General features: G+C 38.4%; 1 protein-coding gene across 1 annotated transcript in view; it reads left to right on the top strand.

Annotated features, from left to right (window-relative positions):
• CPA6 (carboxypeptidase A6) overlaps nt 1–23,765 on the top strand; it is a gene marked incomplete at both ends in the record, with an annotated part of 265,762 nt that overhangs the window by 217,337 nt on the left and 24,660 nt on the right. The window contains 2 exons of the mRNA XM_079722632.1: nt 6,329–6,439; nt 6,926–7,016. Of these exons, the coding sequence (XP_079578758.1) occupies nt 6,329–6,439; nt 6,926–7,016 (202 nt within the window). The remainder of the gene's footprint in view (nt 1–6,328; nt 6,440–6,925; nt 7,017–23,765) is intronic.

Below are 23,765 nucleotides of genomic sequence, written 5' to 3'. Positions count from 1 at the left end.
GGGCCCGTGAGCCATGGCTGCTGAGCCTGTGCGTCCGGAGCCTGTGCTCCGCAACGGGAGAGGCCACAGCAGTGAGAGGCCCGCGTACCACAAAAAAAAAAAAAAAAAAAAAAAAAAAATACAGCATATGCAATACAATGACACCCTGTTTATTTGTCAGATGAAGAACATGTTCTGCAAGTCTTGGAAATTAGATCTGCTCCAGAATAGAACACTAGAGGACAGCTTCCTTAGTTAATGTAGTGTTTGGAAATGAAGAACTTTAAAATGAAGCCGTGTGTGGACTTGCCTGGGGGCGCAGTGGTTAAGAATCCACCTGACAATGCAGGGGACACGGGTTCGAGCCCTGGTCCAGGAAGATCCCACATGCCGCAGAGCAACTAAGCCCGTGTGCCACAACTATTGAGCCTGTGCTGTAGAGCCCACGAGCCACAACTACTGAGCCCACACGCCTGGAGCCCGTGCTCTGCAATGAGAGGCCACCGCAATAAGAAGCCTTCACACCACAATGAAGAGTAGCCCCCACTCGCCGCAACAAAGACCCAACACAGCCAAAAAAATAATTAATTGATTAACTAAATTTTTAAAAAATGAAGCCATGTTAATGGCCTAAAAATATATAAAATGACATTTGACAGTTACAAGAAAAAGTGATAAATCTAAAATAATTGAGTTTTTAAACACAGCTCAGTGATTAAGACAGCAGACAGGAAAATTTTTTAGTAAGACTATAGATAAGGACTTCCCTGGTGGTCCAGTGGTTAAGACTCCATGATCCCAATGCAGGGGGCCCGGGTTCGATCCCTGGTCAGGGAACTAGATCCCACATGCATGCCACAACTAAGAGCCCGCATGCCGCTATGAAAAAACCCCCCATGCCACAATGAAGATCCCACACACAGCAGCTAAGACCCGGCACAGCCAAATTAATTAATTGTTTTTAAAATTTTTTTAAAAACAATATAGATGATAAAACAGTCTAATTAATAAGCTTAATCTAATAAACACATACTAGAATCCATACCCAATAATTAGAGGATGAATATTGTTTTCAAGCACAACTGGAACCTTTGCAAAAATTGATGATATACTAGGCCATAAAGCAAGGTTCAAGGGATACCAAAGAACCTATATCACATAGACCATATGCTCTGGCTGTAATGCAGTTGTTAGAAACTATTTATAAAAATATGACTCAAAGAAACCTCATGTTTTAAAATATAAAAATATTTATGAAGAGCTCATGGTTTAAAGAAATCAAAGAAATGTTTCGATATTTACAACTGAATGGAAGTAAAATTATATGTCAAAACATATAAAATGTAGCTAATATACTATTGAAGGGGAATTTATAGTTTTAAATAAATATATTAGAAAAGAATAAGGTGTCCAAATGAATGAGCTAAGCTTTCAACTCAAGAAATTAGAAAAAGAGTCAATGAAAGAAAGAAACAATAAAGAGCAGAAAGCAATGAAACAGAAATCAAAGGTACATCTTCCCTACCATATCTTTGTTTTATATTTAATTCATTTCTCTTCTAGGCCTAGATGGTTTACTCCCCAAATAATAATAGAGTAATATAACCCTGATACCAAAGCAAGACAAAGACAAAATAAGAAAGAAAATTATAGGCCTATCTCACTCAAAAATATAGATGTAAATATTAGCAACCTTAATCCAGCCAACATAATAAGAGTACATATCATAACCAAATTGGCTTATCCCAGGCATACAAGGATGATTTAATGATAGAAAATTACTTACTGAAATTGATCATAACAACAACTATATGATGATGTTAATGCATGAAGAAAGATTATTTGCTAAAATTCAATATCCATTAGTGACAAAAAATAAACAACCTAACATAGAACAGAACATCTGTAATGTACTCAACCTCAGTTTCAAAATTAATGTAAATGGAGAAGAGTCAAAAATAGCCAAGACAGGGCTTCCCTGGTGGCGCAGTGGTTGAGAGTCCACCTGCCGATGCAGGGGACACAGGTTCGTGCCCCGGTCCAGGAAGATCCCACATGCCGCGGAGCGGCTGGGCCCGTGAGCCATGGCCACTGAGCCTGCGCGTCCGGAGCCTGTGCTCCGCAACGGGAGAGGCCACAACAGTGAGAGGCCCGCATACCGCAAAAAAAAAAAAAAAAAATAGCCAAGACAGTTTTGAAGTGGGACAGTATGGGGAGACATCCTACCAAACTCAACAGATTCTATGTAAACCATGGTGTGGTGTTGGTGAATGGATATAAACCAAAGTGCATTAGAGCAATTCCACCCTTGAAAGAAAACTTGATACTTGACAGAGGTCATATACTACCTCACTGGGGAAAAGACGACCCATCCAAATGAGTACAGTAGTGCAACTGGGCTTCCACAATGGAAAAATAAATTAATAAATCCCAACTGAGGGGCTTCCCTGGTGGTGCAGTGGTTAAGAATCCGCCTGTCCATGCAGGGGACATGGGTTCGAGCCCTGGTCCGGGAAGATCCCACATGCCGCGGAGCAACTAAGCCCATGTGCCACAACCACTGAGCCTGCACTTTAAAGCCCACGAGACACAACTGCTGAAGCCTGTGGGCCACAACTACTAAAGCCTGCACGCCTAGAGCCTGTGCTCTGCAACAAGAGAAGCCACCGCAATGAGAAGCCCGCACACCGCAACGAAGAGTAGTCCCCGCTCGCAGCAACTAGAGAAAGCCCACATACAGCAACGAAGACCCAATGCAGCCAAAAAATAAATAAATAAATAAAACCAAAAAAATCGCAACTGAATATCATGTAAAAAACATCATTTCTGGGAGGTTTAAGGCCTAAATTTAAAATGAAACTTTAAAACGGCTTTTTAAGAAAATACAAGATAATAGATTTATGATATTAAGGCAGAGATGGGTTCTTAAATAAACATACATTTAATGTTGATAAAATTAAAAACATGTATCAGTACAAGGATGTGATGAAAATAGGAAGCAATAAGCTGCAAGAAAGGAAGATGTTCATAATGCGTATAACCAAAGGATTAATATTCAGAATATAAGAATGAGTTTAATAGAAAAAATGGGCAAAAATATGAGCGAGCAATTTATACAATGGCCTGTCATTATATTAAAGCTTTTCAATATAAATTATAATCAGGGAAATATGAAGTAAAACAGCAAAACATAATTTCATACCCATTAATTTTTTTTAATTGAAATCTTAACAAAACCAAGGGTTAGTAAGTTGTAGAACAATGGGAACTCTTATTCACTCCAAATGAAAATATTTACTGATATAGACAGAAAATGGCAACATTTAGTAAAGTGGAAAGTATGTAAATCCATGACCCAGCAAATTATTCCTAGATATATATCATAAAGAAACTGTCACACATGTCTAGGAGAAATGTGCAAGAATATTCACTGCAATCTTGTAACAGGGAAATATCAGAAGCAACCTAACTGTCCATCAACAAAATAAGAGATAGATATATTGTGCATTTATCTATAATGGAATGCCATATAACAGTTAAAATGAATAAATCATCAAATTAATAAGTGTCAAAAACATAATATTGGAGAGAAAAGCCAACTGAGGACTGATACATCATGATCTCATTGGCATGAAATTTCAAAGCATACACATTATATATTGTTCATGAATCCGTATGTATGAAGCAAAACAGAAAATCATGCATGGAAATGATAATGTCAAATTTAGCATCCTGATTGGTGGAGGAGAGGAAAATGGGATCTGAGAGTGATAAAAAGGGAGCTTTAGTTTTATCTATAATGTCTTGATTTTCTTTTAAAAAGATCTGATAAATGTGGCAAGATGTAGTTGGTGGGCACATGGATGAAATATTCTCTGTATTTTTTCTATTTACTTAAAGTATACTGTGATTTTTAAAAAGGAAGATCATAATATTCTCTCCAATACAAAAGTATGGCAGCCATTTGCACTGGAGGGAGAGAAGGCAGGATAAGATGAGAAAGTCCCCATGCAAGTCTCCAGCAAGTCTGGCGCTTACATGCTAGCATGTAACACCCTTTCTGTGCTTGGAAAAGGTGAGGCTTCCCCGTTTGGACTGAGACAAATAGACCATGGATCCCAATGCTAGGAGAGGAGAGAGAGAAATTACCATGACTTTCTCCTTCCCCTTTGTTCCTGCCTTGTTGCTCCCAATCTCTTTCCGTGTGTCTCTTCTTCTCTAGAGTGGCATGGAAAGCCACAACCCCCTAACTTTAAGGGAGGAATATTAGCTAATCGTACTGCTTTGTCTCTGCCATCCCCACCAGGAGACTTCCTCCAAGCTTTGGAGGACCTCTGTTTGTTAGAGGAAAACAAAATTCCAGGGTATACACAATCACATACCAGAATTTTCCCCTAGTTTGAGGCATTGGACTGTTAATAGACATTCAAGCATGTATGAAAGTTCTACTGAAGCTATTTGGCCAACAAATTATTGAGTCTTAAATAAAGGAGAATTGTATTGAGTGAAGTAAGTCAGAAAGAGAAAAACAAATACCGTATGCTAACACATATATATGGAATCTAAAAAAAAAGTGGTCATGAAGAACCTAGGGGCAGGACGGGAATAAAGACGCAGACCTACTAAAGAATGGACTTGAGGACATGGGGAGGGGGAAGGGTAAGCTGGGACGAAGTGAGAGAGTGGCATGGACATATATACACTATCAAATGTAAAACCGATAGCTAGTGGGAAGCAGCCGCATAGCACAGGGAGATCAGCTAGGTGCTTTGTGACCACCTAGAGGGGTGGGATAGGGAGGGTGGGAGGGAGATGCAAGAGGGAGGAGATATGGGGATATATGTATATGTATAGCTGATTCACTTTGTTATAAAGCAGAAACTAACACAACATTGTAAAGCAATTATACTCCAATCAAGATGTTAAAAAAAAGAATTGTATTAATGTTTATCAACTTGTGTTAATACCATAGGTATTTAAATTATATTTAATAAAATTGTATTTAACTCATGTCTTATGTTCTTGAATATATCTCTATATTTTCATTACTATTTCTAATATAGTGAGTTTCTAATAATAAGGTGTATTATTGGATTGCACTATGAACAGAATTCTCACTGTGTAAATACAGAATGCTGCTTATGATGGGTTCAGAAATTCTACTTAACTGGATGTAAAAGAAAATTAAAATTTTAAGTACTGAATTTTCCAAAGCAAGATATATGTATAATTTAAGAATTATTTTACTTTTAATTGTGTTTTAATATGGTTAAAATTCAAACAATCCAAATGGGTATAAAATGAAAGGTAATACTCTTTCCCATATATTGTCCCCCAGTCCCCCTCCCCACGGCAGCCATTGTTACAAATATTCTATGTGTTTCTCTAAGGTACTTTACAAATAGACAAACATGCATCAAAAAGAACTTTTTTAAAAGTCCATTACATAGGAATGGTATTTCAAAATGTTTGTATTCTTAACTCAACTTAGCACATTCAATGCTCTTCTTTTGAGGACAAATAGTGCAGAATCTTCAGACTTGGGGTCAGACCCAATCACAAGAGTGAGATTTCAAAGGAGCCACGATAAAGGTGACACAATAAATAATTGTCCATTAAACTTTTTATAGGAAAGTCAGGAGAGAATAGAGTGTCCGTGCAGTAAGTTCCAAGACTTGAGTCTGCTACCAACTAGACAGAAACAATTAAGTGACATAACTAGCTTGTGTTATGATGTATCATGTAAGGATATCAAAATATTTAGGTAATTGTTTTGTCTGCAATTGAATGGAATCTTAAAAAGGACCGATTATACAAAAGCATATCTAAATTGTTGCTTTCTTAATCATCCTAAAGTTTAGCGAGATCTGAAATACTGCCAGAGGCTGCCCAATTAATCTGTTTTGCCACCTTTGCTAAAATGTTATCAGTAAAAAGCAGTCTGAGACAAAATTCTCAAGAAAAAACATGTGATGCCAAAGAGTATAGTTTATATTAGCTTGTTACTTTTTTTTTTTTTTTTTTTTTTTTTTGCGATACATGGGCCTCTCACTGTTGTGGCCTCTCCCGTTGCGGAGCACAGGCTCCAGACGCGCAGGCTCAGCGGCCATGGCTCACGGGCCCAGCCGCTCCACGGCATGTGGGATCTTCCCCGACCGGGGCACGAACCCGTGTCCCCGGCGTCGGCAGGCGGACTCTCAACCACTGCACCACCAGGGAAGCCCTAGCTTGTTACTTTTTAACCCAACATATTTGGTATTTCCCATGGATAAAAAGGATTTCTCATATTTATTTTCCAAATCTGTATTTGGGATCAGTTTGTAAGAAAAATGTCACCTTTGTCTTTTAGGCTCTTCTAACATATAGGAGTGACCCAACCATGAGAAAAATGTTGAATCATCTGTATTTCTATATCATGCCTGTGTTTAACGTTGATGGATACCATTTTAGCTGGACCAATGTAAGTCACTTTGCCTATCCAACTGAAAAAATCATGGAAAACAGTGCTGAAACAGGAAAGAAGCTCAGTGGGCAGCTAGCCTAGTGCTTCCAGAGCTACAAAGGAGACTTCCACTCCCTTCCCCAGCATAGCAGCAACCTTTTGATTTCCTTTATATGTTTGGCTTTGCCTAAGATTTCATGTAAATAAAGATTTCTCCTTTTAAATAAATTGTGAAAAAATCACTAGTCCAGTCCAGCTCACTCAATTTTGCCTGTGAAGAAATGAGGGCAAGAGAAGGTAACAGAAAAGTTTGTGGCAGAAACTGGAGCATGAACCTGAGTCTCCGATGGTAATCCTGTCCTATTCCTACTCCCTGGACTTTATTCCCAAGGGAACTCTCCCTTCCCCTCCGTGCTCTGATTCATTCACTGACTGAGCTACTAAAATGCATGGGAATAACCTCTTAAGTGTTTTTTCTGCACCTCTTTTTTAAATTACATCCAGGATCGATTTTGGAGAAAAACAAGGTCAAGGAACTCAAGGTTTCGCTGCCGTGGAGTGGATGCCAATCGAAACTGGAGGGTGAAATGGTGCGGTAAGTTGGGGATTAATAGGGGTTCAGATCCAAAGGTATCCATATCTTTCACTCTCAAAAATGATGAGCCCACTGGGACTCCAATGTAAGACTGACGTCTTTGTGTATGTGAAAACCTCCTACGTTGTACATTGTAGCTATAATTTGCAAATGAAAATGAAAGCATTTTTATAAAAATATGAAAGAATCAAGGATTTAAATCTGTCAACCCAATCCTGCAAATTGACAATTTAAACACAGATGTAAAAGCAGAAAACTAAGGAATATTTGTCATTCAGAAACTAAAACAGGAACTGTGGTATGTGGTATAAATCCAGTGGAATGTATTCATCCTTTCACTGAGGGTAACACTGATCCTGCCTTCATCTGTCTACTATGATCAGAGCTGCCAAATCCTTGTCTAGAATCTACCAACCTGCCAATCATACACTGACTGACCACTCACATGGCGAATGTATTTCCACTACATGCCATGTTTCATAATAGTTACCTTTCAAGGAAGGAGAGGATGTCATTTTAAGGAAGGAAACTCTTGTGGCAAAATAAAGAAGCAGGTAGTAGCAAAAGAGAAAGAGAGAAACAGAAAATTAGCCATAACTGGCATAGAAGATGGGTAGTATACCTCTCCCCATCTTGGGTTTTCGGCTGGGGCTCTTAAACAGAAAGACAGATTAACAAGAGAAAAATGGTTTATGAATGTGCGCTGTGCATGTCACATGGAAGAAACCTCATGAAAAGTAACTCAAAGTGGCAACTTAGAACACCAGCTTATATAGTATCTTCCACAAAGAGCAATAAACTTGTAGAGAAACAATAGTACAAAGGAATACAGTTTTAGGCTTCCAAAGGCAGCCAACTGTAGGAAGGTAAATATATGAGAGGTAACTAATGCAGGGAGGTTTGTTTGCTGATTCCTGTGGTGCTGTCTCTGGGTTAAGAGTTTGTCTCCAGTAGGAGAATTTATGTCCTGTCTTTAGGCAGAAAAGGGGAGGGTGGAGAGAGCTTTTCCTGCATTTCCTGCTGCTTAATAGCCTTGGACTCGAAATAATTTTTATGTCAAAGAGGCATATTTGGGGGTGACATATTCTGGTTTCCTTCGCTAGTTATCGTACTTGGCAACAGCGGAGAGGGAAAGGAGAAGTGTTACCCACGTGCATTTCTAAGGCGCTGCCCTTTCTCAGTGCCCTTCCTTAGCGCCCTCAAAGTATAGACCCTTGTGTAATAGAAAGTCTTCCGTGAGTCTCTTAGAAATGAAGCCCATGACAAAAGCCCTCCTTCTATGAGGCTTTGGTTCTGTACTCGATGCCACTCCTCCCATCCTCACCAGCACCAGGTGGAATAACTGCGTGTGGCTGAGACTGCTTCCACAGAACCCTCCAGGCAACCTCTTTAATCAGTTAGAATTGGTAAATCAGAATATGGTAGAGCAGAAACAATATGGTTCTAGAATATGACAGATATGTGGTTTCATTCTACCATTATTAGCTCAATGATTTGGATGATTTTCTTCAATCTGCCAAATTAATAATAATACCCACCTCATAGGGTTCTTACGGCAATTAAAGGACTTTATATCTGTTTAAGGACTGATTCAGTCCTAGCTCCAAAAAGGGGTCTACATCTCAGTGACCCAACCCTTCTCCTCCACCCTCCAGAACAGTCAACTCACCTCTGAGCCTCAGGTCAGTTGTTTGTGAAGCTACCTCTTTCCTTCAGGAGAGGGTTGTGATGATGAGCCACGAGGTAAGCTTTAAAGTGTTTGCACTTATGAGAGAAGGAAAAGCATTGCATAAATACTATAAAGTGGTTTTTTGTTTTGTTTTGTTTTGTTTGCGGTAATCGGGCCTCTCACTGTTGTGGCCTCTCCCGTTGTGGAGCATAGGCTCCGGATGCGCAGGCTCAGCGGCCATGGCTCACGGGCCCAGCCGCTCCACGGCATGTGGGATCTTCCCGGACCTGGGCACGAACCCGCGTCCCCTGCATCGGCAGGCGGACTCTCAACCACTGCGCCACCAGGGAAGCCTTCAAGTGGTATTAATGATGGCTGTTTAGATTGAGAAATTTTTTTCTTCAGCCTGGACTGAGACAGCAAACTTGTTCAAATTAACTCCCTGACACCACTAACTTTTTAAAAATTCTCTTTTGTCCATCTCTGAGATGGGGCCATTTTGCATGCTCATAACTATGTGTCCCGTTTCACTAGCTGGCAAGTACCCACATCCATAGGTGTGTCATGGGCGCGATACACACAATCACCTGAGTACCAGGAATGGTAACTGAGCTGAGTCATACTAGCAGGCCAGCCAGCACTGCCGGTGTAAAGCTAGACTCTTGTTTATATACAGTTACAAAGTAGTGGCTTGCTTCCCTCTGTTCTTCCTTTCCCCAGCCTGTTTCCTTCATACATATACCTTCTTTAATTTCTTAGTTCCAAACTGTGGTCCCAACTGGAATTCCTTTGATTCTCCCCATTTATGAATTGTTCTGATTCTTCCTGTGAGTCAGCACTCAAGATGAACAGGGGATTTTTGTCAAATGTCAGTTGCAAAAATGACCTTGATAGACCGTTGTAAATGATGTAGGAATGCAGACTGCCTGGCTAGGCCCATCTCCTTCCCCACAAGTTCTCCTAAATAGATTCAGCTGACCTCACAGGCAGGCAGCTGTGACTCCCTCCCTCACAGCATCAAATCCATCTCCCCACAGCTACTTGCCTGGTTAAGGGGACAGCGAACCTCACTGAGGGAACCACTCTTAGATCAAGTGTATTGAAGTAAATGAAATCCCTAAGTGAACCTCCAAAGAAACATCCATAATATAATTGATATAGAAATACCCAGGACCACTGAAAACACTATAGAGTCAACATTGAACTGACAAAAACAAATATTTCTTTCTCTGAAATTGGTGAGTCTCAGACTTAAAGAGGAGATCATGAAACTGCTTTTAATCATGAAAAAGTCTGAGGACTCTCATATGACAGCGTGAAGCTTTAGCGCATTCAATGTGGAGTAGGCAGACAGCTTAGAGCACACACATGGAAACAGGAACATTTTTCCAATACTTCAGCACTCCCCTTGGGGGCTTTCAGGCCATGAAATACATATAATTGCTCTGAAAGCCCAGCAGAGGAACCCAACAAGTCAGAGTAGTGGTGGGAACCAAGAATAAATAGATAAATGTCATTCATTCATTTACCAAAGTTAACTGAGCACATACTCTCTGCTAGACGCTGTATGGTTGTTTTTTCCTTCCTCTGTGCACTCTTTTTAGAGGGCACTGTGAGCACAGATTTTTCCAAATTGGAATAAATCAAGGAGAAAAGCAAAGGGTTTGGATGATATTCGTACTAAGCTTCAATCGGTGAATAATTCAAGTGTTGCCTGAACGTAAATTACTATTAGGACAACCTCCACATGGGAGAACATGTTTGCAAATCATATATTCTGATAAGGGACTCAGAATATCAAAAGAACTCTTACAACACCACAATAAAAAGGCAACCCAATTTTAAAGGCACAAATGATTTGAAAAGACATTTCTCCAAAGAAGATATACAAATGGGAATAAGCACATAAAAAGTTGCACAACATCATTAGCCGTCAGGAAAATGCATATCAAGATACCACTTCACACCCACTAAGATGGCTATAATAAAAAAGACAGACAATAGCAAGTGATAGTGAGGGTGTGGGAAAAATTGGAACACTCATACTTGCTGGTGGGAATGTAAAATGATGTGACCACTTCGGAAAAATGTTTAATAGTTCCTCAAAAGTGAAACAGAGAGTTACCACATCACCTAGCAATTCTATTCCTAGGCATAGACCCACAAGAAATGAAAACATGTGTCTATACAATACTTGTACATGGACGTTTATAGCAGCATTATTCATAATAACCAAGAAGTATAAAAAACCCAAATGGCTATCGACTGATGAACAGATAAATGAAATATGGTATATCCATACAATAGAATATTATTTGGCCATAAAAAAGAATTAAGTACTGATATATGCAGCAACATGGATGAACCTTGAAAATATGCCAAGTGAAATAAGTCAGTCACAAAATAACAAATATTGTATGATTCTATTTATATAAAATGTCCAGAATAGGCAAATCCATAGAGACAGAGTAGATTAGTGGTTGCCAAGGGTGAGGGAGACGGAGTAGTGACTGCTAATGGATAAGGGGGTTTCTTTGGGGAATGATGAAAATGTTTTTTAATTAGATAGTGGTGATGATCGTGAATATACTAAAATTCACTTAATTGTACACTTCAAAAGAGTGAATTTTATGGGATGTAATTATAGCTCAATAAAACTGTTATAAAGAATTTTAATTACCATTTAGGACCAAATTAGGCATTTACTAAAATACAACTACTCTTTTTAAAACACTCAATTACCTAATATTGTAAATTACATGTAATATGGAGAAAACTCTATTTTTTTTAGGAGCCCAATCACATATGCCCCTCTCCACATATGCCCTTCTCCTCTCAGTACTCCCTCACTCTATCAAAATAAGAGGGGTCTGTTTCGGTTGGGCAAATATTTTGCTAGATCACCTGAGATGAAAAGGGAAACTACTACCTAGTGGTTGTTTCCACCCAATGCCTGTGAAAGTACAAGAGAAGTTCACTGGCCTGCTTTCCAGTGAAAAAGGAAAGTTCCTCCAGAGGAAAGAAGAGTTCCTCCAGCTGAAGGGCTTTAGTTTTTAGAGAGCTATTCTAGCTAAGAAGCTGGGCTGAATTGCAATAAAGATATAGGGAATTTCAGAGAACTGGGGGCAAGGAGAGGGAAAGAAAACAGAGGTAATGTTGCTAGGATATCTAGAAGGGGATTTGGAATTCCAGGATGTCTAGTGAGGATTTTAATTAACTTTTGCTGTGAAGTATGTAAATTCTCTTCAGTATGTATTCCATAACTACCACCGCTGTTCATATTCGGTACAAGCTACTTTACTTACTAAGGCTTTGTACAGTTGGGTCTGCTATTTGGGGCTATGAAGAAGTGCTGAGTCTGGCCTCCAGGTAAGCTCAGGGAGAGACCTATTCCACATCGAATTTCCAGAGGAACTCACAACAGGAGTGCAAGTGAATTTACATCATCAGAGATTTACGGACAAGAGTTGGATAACTTTGGGCTAAGAGTGATGAATTAAACATCAACTACGTGCTCAAACTAGACCCTTAAGATCCCCATCACCTCTGCTAAGGGTGATTCTGACATGTTACACGTAAACCCAGTTTTAAATTAAAACAAATGCACTGAGCACCTTCATTCTTTCCAGGATAGACGATCACAAGGCTAAACTGCAAATCCCTCTAAGACTTCAAGGAAATACAAAAACTTTCATTTTCTTCTCTCGTGATTCAAACACATATTTTCAAGCTAATCCACCACTAAAAAGAGCTATTTTATTTTATCTTTTGTAAAATCACTTTTAAATCCATTTTTTCCTAACCCAGATACTGATTATATGCAAAACTCACTTCATCTCCCTGTTTTACATTTCATGTTTCTTGTGCAAAACACACCCAATGCTTTTAAAACTGAGCTTTTTGTAACCACAGATTAAATAATGTTTGGTATTGATTGTGTGGGTGTATGTGTACACAAAATGATATACTGTTTTATTTCTCTGATCATTCTTCTGGGTAAATATGTAAGAATTTGCATGTGAATAACAATATCTTTATTTATAACATCTATTCCAACATCATGAACAAATATCTTTGTTGAAGCTTTTGAAAATGATGTTACAAAGTTTAAAAACCTTTTACAAATAGCTCATCTTCAAAAATCACTGAAGTAAGTAATACAGGAAAATGATATTTTTGAAGTGAGGCATGATGGATGTGACAGAATTACTCCCTTGGCTCCTGGGACACTGAGCTACTGGATTTTCATTTGGCAATGATTTTTAAGGCCAGTAATTTTATTGTACCTGTTTCAGCAGATAACCCTCCCATGCTGCTAAATCTGTAGGAGACCTCTAGTCTTACGCTGGACATACGAGTAAGGATTCTAAAGCTTTTATCAGCTAATTCTTGTTCCCTTATGCTGGTTGCTCTTCAGCATTATTGGATTTCTGAGTTCACCAAAAACAAACTACATCTCTCTGATCATTTTCCTCCAGCTGTATCATTTGCATTTGACAAGTCATATAATTTTTTATTTTCATAAATTTCATGTGTATCTAATCACTTTGAATGTTTTGGTCCTTGTTTCTGTTTTTAACTTCACATAAGCACTACTGCATTACTATCTTCCTTCTGGATCACTAATGTTAAATATTTTCCTTGTTTCAGATTCCCATTTCCTTTCAATCTATATGCTTATTTTTAATCAAAACTCCTTTTGAAGTAACTTTTCTATTCCTAAAGCAATCTCTTTTGAATGCTCTTCTTACATACAGAAATAAGAAAACAGTGATATTCTTTTTATCTACCACTTTTTATAATTGTTTGCAAAGCTGTGATGTGCTGAATAATGACATGAGACACATGGGCAGTCACCTTGCCTTCACACTGTCTTCTAGTATAGCATTTCCCAAATTACACAAACCACAGAAAACTACAGCATTCCCCAAGCCACACAAAATCCTAGTGAACTTCAGAACCCTAGCGGTCAGGAGGAATTATTAGGTGCCCCCCAAAATAACTATCTTCATCTATTCAGGCTGCTATAACAAAAAACAGTTGACCCTTGAACAACATGGGGGTTAGGGGTGCCGACCTTCCGCACAGCTGAAAGTCTGAGTATGACATATAGTCTGCCCTCTGTATCTGTGGTTCCTCCAAATCAGAGGTTCTGCATCAGGGGACTCAACCAACCAGGGATCATGTAGTGCTATAGTATTTACTACTGAAAAAAATCCACATATAAGTGAACCCATGCAGTTCAAAACCTGTGTTGCTCAAGGGTCAACTGTACAAGAGTCTGACCGGCTTATAAAAAGCAAACATTTAGTTCTCACAGTTCTGAAGTCTGGGAAGTGCAGGATCATGGTGCCAGCAGATTCAGTGTTTAGTGAGGGCTTCCTGGTTCATAGGTAATGCCTTCTCACTGTGTTCTTACTTGATGGAAGGTGCTAGGGAGCTCTCTGGGGCCTCTCTGAGAAGGTCACTAATCTCATTCATGAGCGCTCCACCCTCATGACCTAATTACCTCCCAAAGGCCCCACCTCCTAACACCATCACATTGGGCATTAGGATTTCAACATATGAATTGGTGGTAGGGGGGGCAGGACACAAACATTTAAACCACAGCAATAACTGATATAATGATGGTAGTATTTTTAAGTTGTAAGAAAAAAAGATTTTTTTCACAACCTAAGAAAAAATACCAAATACATTTTATATAGTTGTCATCTCAGAGGTTATCAGATGAGTAACTAAATTCATTCATTCATATATGCAACTACTATTTTCTGAGCTGGTTACTGGGAAAACAGCAGTAAACAAAAACAAAGTCAGTTGTCATACATGCTATGAAGAAAAATATAATGCCAGGAAAGTAATAAAGGGTGACATGGTGGGGGTGGGTTAACTGTTTTAGGTGGCATAGGGAAGACGATCTCATCTGATAAGATGAGACTTGAGCGTGAAGGAGGTCTGGGGAAGGAGCAGGTAGAAGGAACAATAGTGTAAAGGATGTGAGTTGCGAGCATCTTTGGTGAGTTTAAGGAAGAGCAAGGAGGGCTGCATGGCTGGAACTGAGTGAGGGAGGAAGGAGGAGGGAGGAGAGAAGGGTAGGAGATGGCGTCAGAGAAGTAGCCAGAAGGAAGCTGATATAGGTCCAGCACCTTAGGAAGGACTTCGGGTTTTGTTCTGCCTGGGATGGGAAATCACCAGAGAGTTTTGAATTGAGAAGTGATATGACCTAATGAACTTTTTAAGGTAATCATTCTGGCTCTGTGCTAAAAGGACTGTTGAGGACAGATATTTGGATTCAAATTATACTTTTCCATTTGAAAGCATTGATTTCAAAATATAATAAAAAGTCTAACCTAAGAATATTATTCTCATCTTTAGACAACCATGGCATATACCACAATGAATTCTAAATGTTAATGTATCTTTCTTATATAAAGAACTGTTTGTTTTTTAAAAGGAACCAAAGTAAAGATAAGCAACCATGTGAGAAAAAAAAATACATTTGCAGTAAATAAAGCATAGAAAGTTTTACTATCATTTTTGTATATACACTTCAGTATCGAACATTACATAATAAAAATAATTTTAAGAGCCCATGGAAAATGTAAAGAAAAACTCCAAGACTCTAGAAGTTGACATTTTAAAAAGTCATAATTCATGAAAATAAAGCAATATGGTAAAGTGGGCCACCTCCTAGTAATCAAAGGATATTAAAATAAAACAAGGTAACATTTCATCTATTAAATTATTCCCAAAAATGTTTGATGTGATAACCTAATCTAGAACCAATGGTAAAACTGGGAGAGCATGTACCTCTGGGGGCATTAAAAAGCAGTTTGACCGCACATCAAAAATGCTCTTCATTCCTCCATTCATTCAAAAAAAATTAAAAGGTACCCCATGCATTCTATTTGTCACACTAGGCTAGGCACTTGGCAAGCAGAGACAAATTCAACTGTTTCCCTGTCCTCATGGTGTTTAAAAATCATTGAGTAGGTGAAGAGAAGGATGAGAAAGGAGAAAGAGGGAAAGGAAGGGAAAGAAAAAAAGGAACAGAATGTTATAGATACTACGTAGAAATACATATGGTATAGAGAGAGATATATACATATATAGATGGTCCCCAAGTTATGATGGTTCCAATTACAATTTTTTCAACCTTATGATGGTGCAAAAGCGATACACATTCAGTAGAAGATGTACTTCAAATTTTGATCTTTTCGCGGGCCAGTGATTTGCAGTACAATACTCTCCTGTGATGCTGGGCAGTGGCAGTGAGTCCCAGTCAGCCACACAACTGATACACTTGCAACCATTCTGTACCAAGAAAATCACTCAGTTTTTCACTTTCAGTAGAGTATTCAATAAATTACATGAGATCTTCAATACTTATTATCAAATAGACTTTGTGTTAGATGATTTTACCCAACTGCAGGCTAATGTAAATGTTCTGAGCACATTCGAGGTAGGCTAAGCTAAGCAAGCCATGATGCCCTGTATTTTATGTGTATTAAATGCATTTTCAACAACGATATTGTCAACTTATGATGGGTTTATCTGGATGTAACCTCACTGAAGTCTGGGAAGATCTGTAAAGACATGGTACAGTGGGGCTATAAAGCAAGAAGGAACCAGTTCTACTTGATAAAGTCAGAAAAGTCTTCACAGAAGAGATAATAGCAGATTTGAATATTAAAACGATAGTTGTCATCAGGTCGACTGAACTACGGGGCATGAAGGTAAACAGAGCAAGGACTGAGAGTCATGAGGGCACTCCTGGTAGGGGAAACAGGTATGTTCTTGAGGAGAACATGCAGCATGAAACAGACTGGGTGTTGTGAGGATGGCAGGTGGCCCTGTGCGGCTGGAACACAGGATGGCTGGAAGGACCGGTGACAGATGAGACAGGAGGAGGTCCCAGCGTATAGTTCATGAAGGACAGGCCGAGATACAGTGCTCTGCTGGGCTCTCCGGATTTTATTCTAGAAGCCGTGCCTTTCAAACTGAACTGAGGTTCTATGCATATGGTATCACGTCCCAGAAAAAGTCACAAAAAGCCATAGCACACCTTCGGGGCATATCAATTTCATTTGAAGGTTTCAGAAGGAGAATTCTTATTTTATGTTAGAACAAGCACAAATACATACTTAAGTAGACCAGACAATTCACATGAATTTTTAAAGTAAAATAAAGATTTCAAAGACGTTACGGACTTATAGTCTATGTTGACTTTGCCTCTCAGGAGTCTTTTGATGGAAAAGTTCGACCAACACTGGATAATTGGGGGCCTTTCAAAGGGAAGGATCACTGAGAGCTTCTAAAGCTGGGAAGAAAATGGCTGACCTCCGAGCGTCATTTGAGCGGGAGTGTCAGGCAAAGGACCGGTTAGTAAACTATAGCAGGACGCTCATCCAGGAGGGAGAGGCAAGAATGGAGAGGAAAGGCACATGCGAGAAATGTGGAAACAGCAACATTCACTGGACCCCAGTGAGAGGTAGACGATGAAGTGAGACAGGAGTCTAGGATGATTTCATGTCTGGCTGGAGTGTCTGACTGGTGGATAGAGGTGTCATCTACCAAGATTTGTCATCTACTAAGAGGTAAGGATTTGGTGGAAAATATCAGTCCAGTTTGGAGCAACGGATCTGAAGTGCTTGTGGAAATCTAGGGAAAGATGTACAGCAGGTAGCTGGATACAGGCTTGGAGTATTGAAAAGGGTCTAGTCTAAACATATAGGCTTGTGGGTCCTTAGCACATCGAGAGTAATTGAAGCTTCGGGGAGAGATCAGATCAGTACACGTGAACAGTGAAAAGAGAAGCAAGTCAAAGCAGAACCTTAAGCCTGTGCATACCCTTTGGTCTCAGGATTCCATTTTGAAAACACATTATAAGGAAACAGAAAAAGTTGCTGACCACAATGTGATTTATAACAATAAAAGATTGAAAACAACCCAAAATTGAACAACAGGGCAATGGTTAAATACATTAATATATACCCATTTGGTGAAATTTTAGGAAGCCATAAAAATTGATTTAAAAGTTCATTTAAAAACAACAAGAAGGGAATTCCCCGGCAGTCCAGTGATTAAGACTCAGTGCTTTCACTGAGGGTGCAGGTTCGATTCCTGGTTGGGGATCTAAGATCCCACAAGCTGCACAGTACGGCCAAAACTTTTTAAAAAAAATTTAATAAAATTAAAATAACAAAAAGCTTATAATATTGAGTCTGGTTCTGGCTATATAATTATTTTTTCACTGTGATTACAATTCTATAAAACATAATGACAATTCCATGTGACAGATATGTGTGTATGATATATATACATTTACATACTAACACAAGGGAAAAAAAGACTGGAAGAAAATATACCAAAATGCTGGAATTAGAGGACTAATGTTGTTTTTTCCTTCTTTTAAATGTTTTCTAAATTTAATTTTAGAATTCCACTTTAAGGAATAAATTTGCCTTTAATAATGTATATTCTGTATTTACTTCTCCATACAACCTGCAAGTGATTAGCCAAACGACCAATTAAGCGACATTTTTTTAAAAGATGCATATATTGAAATGAATCACAGAGATAAATGCCATTTAAATATATACCTTATCACCACTATGAGACTTTAAATAAGACCATCCTATTATATCGCTGAGAATTTAACAAAACTCATTAGAGGCACAGAAGTTATTCAACAAATTTACTGAGTACCTACTATACGTCAGTACTCTTTTTGGATGCTATTTTGGAATAATTTTTTCTTCAGATCAAGGAAACAGTTTCCAGTTTTCTTCTTCAAATGTATTTTTCTCTACTTATCTGTGTTCAAATGACACTTTAAAGAAAAACAGCTTTTCTGGGACTTCCCTGCTGGTGCAGTGGTTAAGAATCCACCTGCCAATGCAGGGGACCCGGGTTCGATCCCTGGTGCAGGAAGATCCCAAATGCCGTGGAGTAACTAAGCCCATGGGCCACAACTACTGAGCCTGCACTCTAGAGCCCGCGAGCCACAACTACTGAGCCCACGCGCCTAGAGCCTGTGCTCCGCAACAAGAGAAGTCACTGCAATGAGAAGCCTGCTCACCACAACGAAGAGTAGCCCCCGCTCACCACAACTAGAGAAAATCCACACACAGCAAGGAAGACCCAATGCAGCCAAAAATTTAAAAAATTTTTTAAAAACACCTTTTCTGACCATCCAACTTAGACCCATTGACCCATTCTTATAATTTTATTAAACATCACAGTTCTGTGTGTTAAAAGACATAGAAAGAGAATAAAATGTGAAGGCTATAGGAAGACAGGCAATATTATACATTCCTGTTAAGAATGTGAATGGGTACAACTTCTGTGGAAGGGTATTTGGCAATGTCTACCAAAAAAAAATGTATGTGTGTGTATATATATATATATATATATATATATATATATATATATATTCACGTCCTTTTGACTGAGTAATTAGTTCTCCTTTTAGGAATTTATCTTATGGCTATACTCACATGTGTGGAAAATAACATATATACAAGGATATTCATTGCAGCACTCTTTGTCATAAGAGATTAGAAGCATCAAATGTCCATCAACAAAGGACTAGTTAAGTAAATTAGACTACAGTTATATAATGAGATAGACAGAAGTAATCAGAATTAGACAGCTATTTTATGGATTAACATGGAAAAACCTCTAGGACTTTACACGCACACACAGTTGAACAGAGTAAAGTTTTAGATTAATATGTATAAAGAATACTGCTATTTGTGTAAAAAAGGTTTTTTTCACAAATGGGTAGGATAACTCTGGCTTTTTGCTTATAAATGCATAGACTAACCCTGGAACAGTACACGAAAGTAGTAAAAGTGCTTCTGGGGAAAAGAAATGAATGGCTAGACAGATGAAGGAGGGAGCACTTGACAGGGCATAACCATGTACATCCACTGGCCATTCAAAAAAAACTAAAAACAGTACAAATAAGTCAACATTCTTTTCTAAAAAAACTAAAAATAAAATTTTAACTAAAATCAAGTTCTAAATGCACTACCAGAATTCAAGTCACTGCATGTTAGTATTTGTTATTTAGCTTCACTAGTTATTATTAGTAAAACATGGGGGAGTGGGACCAAAAGGCAGCGGTTCACAGGCCTGTAAGAAATCATATCTTACTCCTTGCAGCACCATTCCTCACGGCCTCCACTCACCTTGCCACCAAACAGGGTGGAGAATAACAAGTCACATATTATCTACTCTAACAAAAACCAAATGCATCGCCCTTTACCCCTCTGGCCTTCCCTATCATCTCTTTCGATATTGCCCTACAGGTGTTGACTATGAAATAGATTGAAAGAAAAAAGTTTTACTTTGATTCAAAACGTTTTACAAACATGTATTGTTTTACTATGTAGAGAAATAGAAAGTGTACATCAGCAAAAATATTTTAATTAATGTGACATTTTAATTAACGTGACATATTTCATTAGAATACAATATCTGTTTTCTTATACTGGCATCTATTTAAAATGAGGTTCCGGCATGCCATTCTAGGCTATATAATTCTGAGAGAGAGATTCCAGAATGGGCTTCCAGCAAGTTCCATAGCAAAAAAATAGCACTAATTCATCTCATTCACCACCCCTAGATTGGAAAGGACCATGGGCAACAATCAAAGACAAAGCAGTAATATTATTTAAAACCATTGATTCCCTCTTTGTTTATTCTCATTCTCGGGTATATTCTTATCCTCAGGTATAATTTTATTTGCACATATTTTAAGGGTACGCCGGAAAGCTAGAAAACAACATTGTTGTTCAGGCTCTTGTGCAATCTCTTACCTTCTATTATAACCTTAAATTATAATAAAACTGACCTTGAAATATAGGACACAAATGGTATTTTAATGTGATAGACTAGGAGGGACCTTCCTGTAGAGCAGGTTGATTCACTCAGTAAACATTTATTGAGCCCATGCTATGGCTGATAGGCAAATAGGAATACTATCCAGTTCTTGTTCTTCAGAACTAGTGGTCGGTGAGGGAGACTGGCAGGTAAACAACCAGCTGTGATTCGAGACCGAGTGAAAGCTGAAAAAAAGAGGAGAGAGGGAAGAGAAATTCTGACTGGCATGAGATGGGAAAGCTGCAGACAAGTGACTTTTGAGTTGAGCCTTCCAGGTGTGGAAAGACTTTGATAGGTTTCAAGAGAGGAGTTGGACAGTCCAAGCTGAAGGAAGGAGAGGAACAAGGGCAAAGAGCTGTGGGAGGGATGAGGAAGCAGCAACTGGTGAGTGAGGGCTGGGGCTGCTCATGGGGTCTGCAGGAGAGAACATGAGTCTAAAAACGTTCAGCCAGCCAGGGCTTGGACACCATGCTGAGGGGTGGGCACTGGTGGTGCTGCCCATGAGGAGCCAATGAGAGCTGGGAGGGGGGAGCTGGGCAGAATAACATGATCTATTTGTGCTTTAGAAAAGTGCTCTGATAGCAGTAAGAAGGATGGATTAAAGTGTGTGGTGGCAGGGAGACCAGTTGAGAGGCCATGGTGTTGTCCAGGTGAGAGATGAGGAACGTCAAAATTAGGATAGAGAGGAGAGAAAGACAACACTGGAAAGGTAGAGGGATGAAACATGGTGACTGACTGGAGGAGGGATGGGGACACTGTGGAGTTAAAGACTCAGATCTTTAGCCAGAAAGATAATTCCCCCATATATCCAGTTAAAGGGCTTTGACCCCAAAAGCAAAGAATATCCGTAGAGAGAAAAGAGAAGAAAAATTTTCTGGAGGCATCCTCTAGTCTGAATCATATTAATAAATTGATTAATTTACTTAATAAATATTTCTAAGGGCAGTATGATAGGCATAGGAGATACAAAGAAGAAAAACACATGATTCCTGCCCTCAAGAAGACTGACAGTTTAAATCTTAAGAAAGAAGAACAGAGCTGGAGGAATCATGCTTCCTGACTTCAGACTATACTAGCAAGCTACAGTAATCAAAATGATATGTACTGCCACAAAAACAGATACATAGATCAATGGAACAGAATAGAGTCCAGAAGTAAACCTACACACCTATGGTCAATTAATCTATGACAAAGGAGACAAGAATATACAATGAAAATAACTCTCTTCAATAAGTGGTGCTGAGAAAATTGGATAGCTACATGTAAAAGGATAAAATTAGAACATTCTCTAACACATATACAAAATGGACTAAAGACCTATATAAGACCAGAAACTATAAAACTCCTAGACGAAAACATAGGCAGAACACTCTTTGACGTAAATCGTAGCAATATTTTTTTTGTATCTGTCTCCTAAAGCAAAGGAAATAAAAGCAAAAATAAACAAATGGGACCTAATTAAACTTAAATGCTTTTGTATAGCAAAGGAAACCATCAATAAAATAAAAAGACAACCTACTGAATGGGAGAAGATATTTGCAAATGATATGACCGATAAGGGATTAATATCCAAAATATATAAACAGCTCATGCAACTCAACATCAAAAAAACAAACAACCAGATTAAAAAAATGGGCAGAAGACCTGAATAGATATTTTCCAAAGAAGACATGCAGACGGCCAACAGGCACATGAAAAGATGCTCAGCATCACTAATCATCAGAGAAATGCAAAGCAAAATCACACCTGTCAGAATGGCCATCATCAAAAAGAACCAAAATAATAAATGTTGGCGAGGATGTGGAGAAAAGGGAACAGTTGTACACTGTTGATGGGAATGTAAATCAGTGCAGCCATTGTGGAAACCAGTATGAAGATTTCTCAAAAATCTAAAAATAGAACTACCATATGACCAAGCAATTCCACTCCTGGGTATATTTCTGAAAAAAACAAAAACACTAATTTGAAAAGATGCATGCACCCCAATATTCATAGCAATGTTATTTACACTTGCTGAGATATGGAGGCAACCCAAGTGTCCATCAGGAGATGAATGGATAAAGAAGATATGGTATATATATATATATATATATATGTGTGTGTGTTTTTATATACATGGTGTGATGTATATATATGTGGTATATGTGTGTGTGTGTGTATACATGGTGTGGTGTATATATATGTGGCATAAATGTGTGTGTGTGTATACATGGTGTGGTGTATATATATGTGGTATAAATATGTGTGTGTGTATACATGGTGTGGTGTATATATATATGGTATATGCATGTGTGTGTGGATACATGGTGTGGTGTATATATATGTGGTGTGTGTGTGTGTGTATACATGGTGTGGTGTATATATATGTGGTATATATGTGTGTGTATACATGGTGTGGTGTATATATATGAGGTATATATATGTATGTGTGTTTGTGTATACATGGTGTGGTGTATATATAGGTGGTATGTGTGTGTGTGAGTGTATACATGGTGTCATATATATGTGGTATATATATGTTTGTGTGTGTGTATACATGGTGTGGTGTATATATATGTGGTATATATATGTGTGTGTATACACACACACACACACACAATGGAATACTACTTGGCCTTAAGAAAGAATGATATTTTGCCATTTGCAACATGGATGGACTTGGAGGGCATTATGCTAAGTGAAATTACTCAGACAAAGAAAGATAAATACTGTGTGATATCACTTATATGTGGAATCTAAAAAAATACAACACACTAGTGAATATAATAAAAAAGAAAGACTCACAGATAGAACAAGCAAGTGATTGCCTGTGGGGAGAGGGAAGTGGGGAGGCACAATATAGGGGTAGAGGATTAAGAGATACAAACTATTATGTATCAAATAAGCTACAAGGATATATTGTACAACAGGGAATATAGCCAATATTTTATAATAAATATAAATGGAGTATAAAAAAAGATTGACAGTTTAGTGAAAATACAATTACATTAAACTGTGGTAAATGCTGTATAGAGATAGATAAAAGATAATTATATGAGTGTATTAGTGTCCTGCTCTAACAAATTACCACAAACTTAGTGGCCTAAAACAACACAGATTTATTTTCTTACAGTTCTGGAGGCCAGATTTCACCAAGCTGAAGCTGTGGCAAGCCCACACTCCCTCAGAAGACTCTAGGGAAGAAGTCATGT

This window comes from Hyperoodon ampullatus (assembly GCF_949752795.1).
Source record: "Hyperoodon ampullatus genome assembly, chromosome: 17".
Taxonomy (NCBI): domain Eukaryota; kingdom Metazoa; phylum Chordata; class Mammalia; order Artiodactyla; family Ziphiidae; genus Hyperoodon; species Hyperoodon ampullatus.
This window is presented reverse-complemented; position numbering and strand designations above follow the sequence as displayed.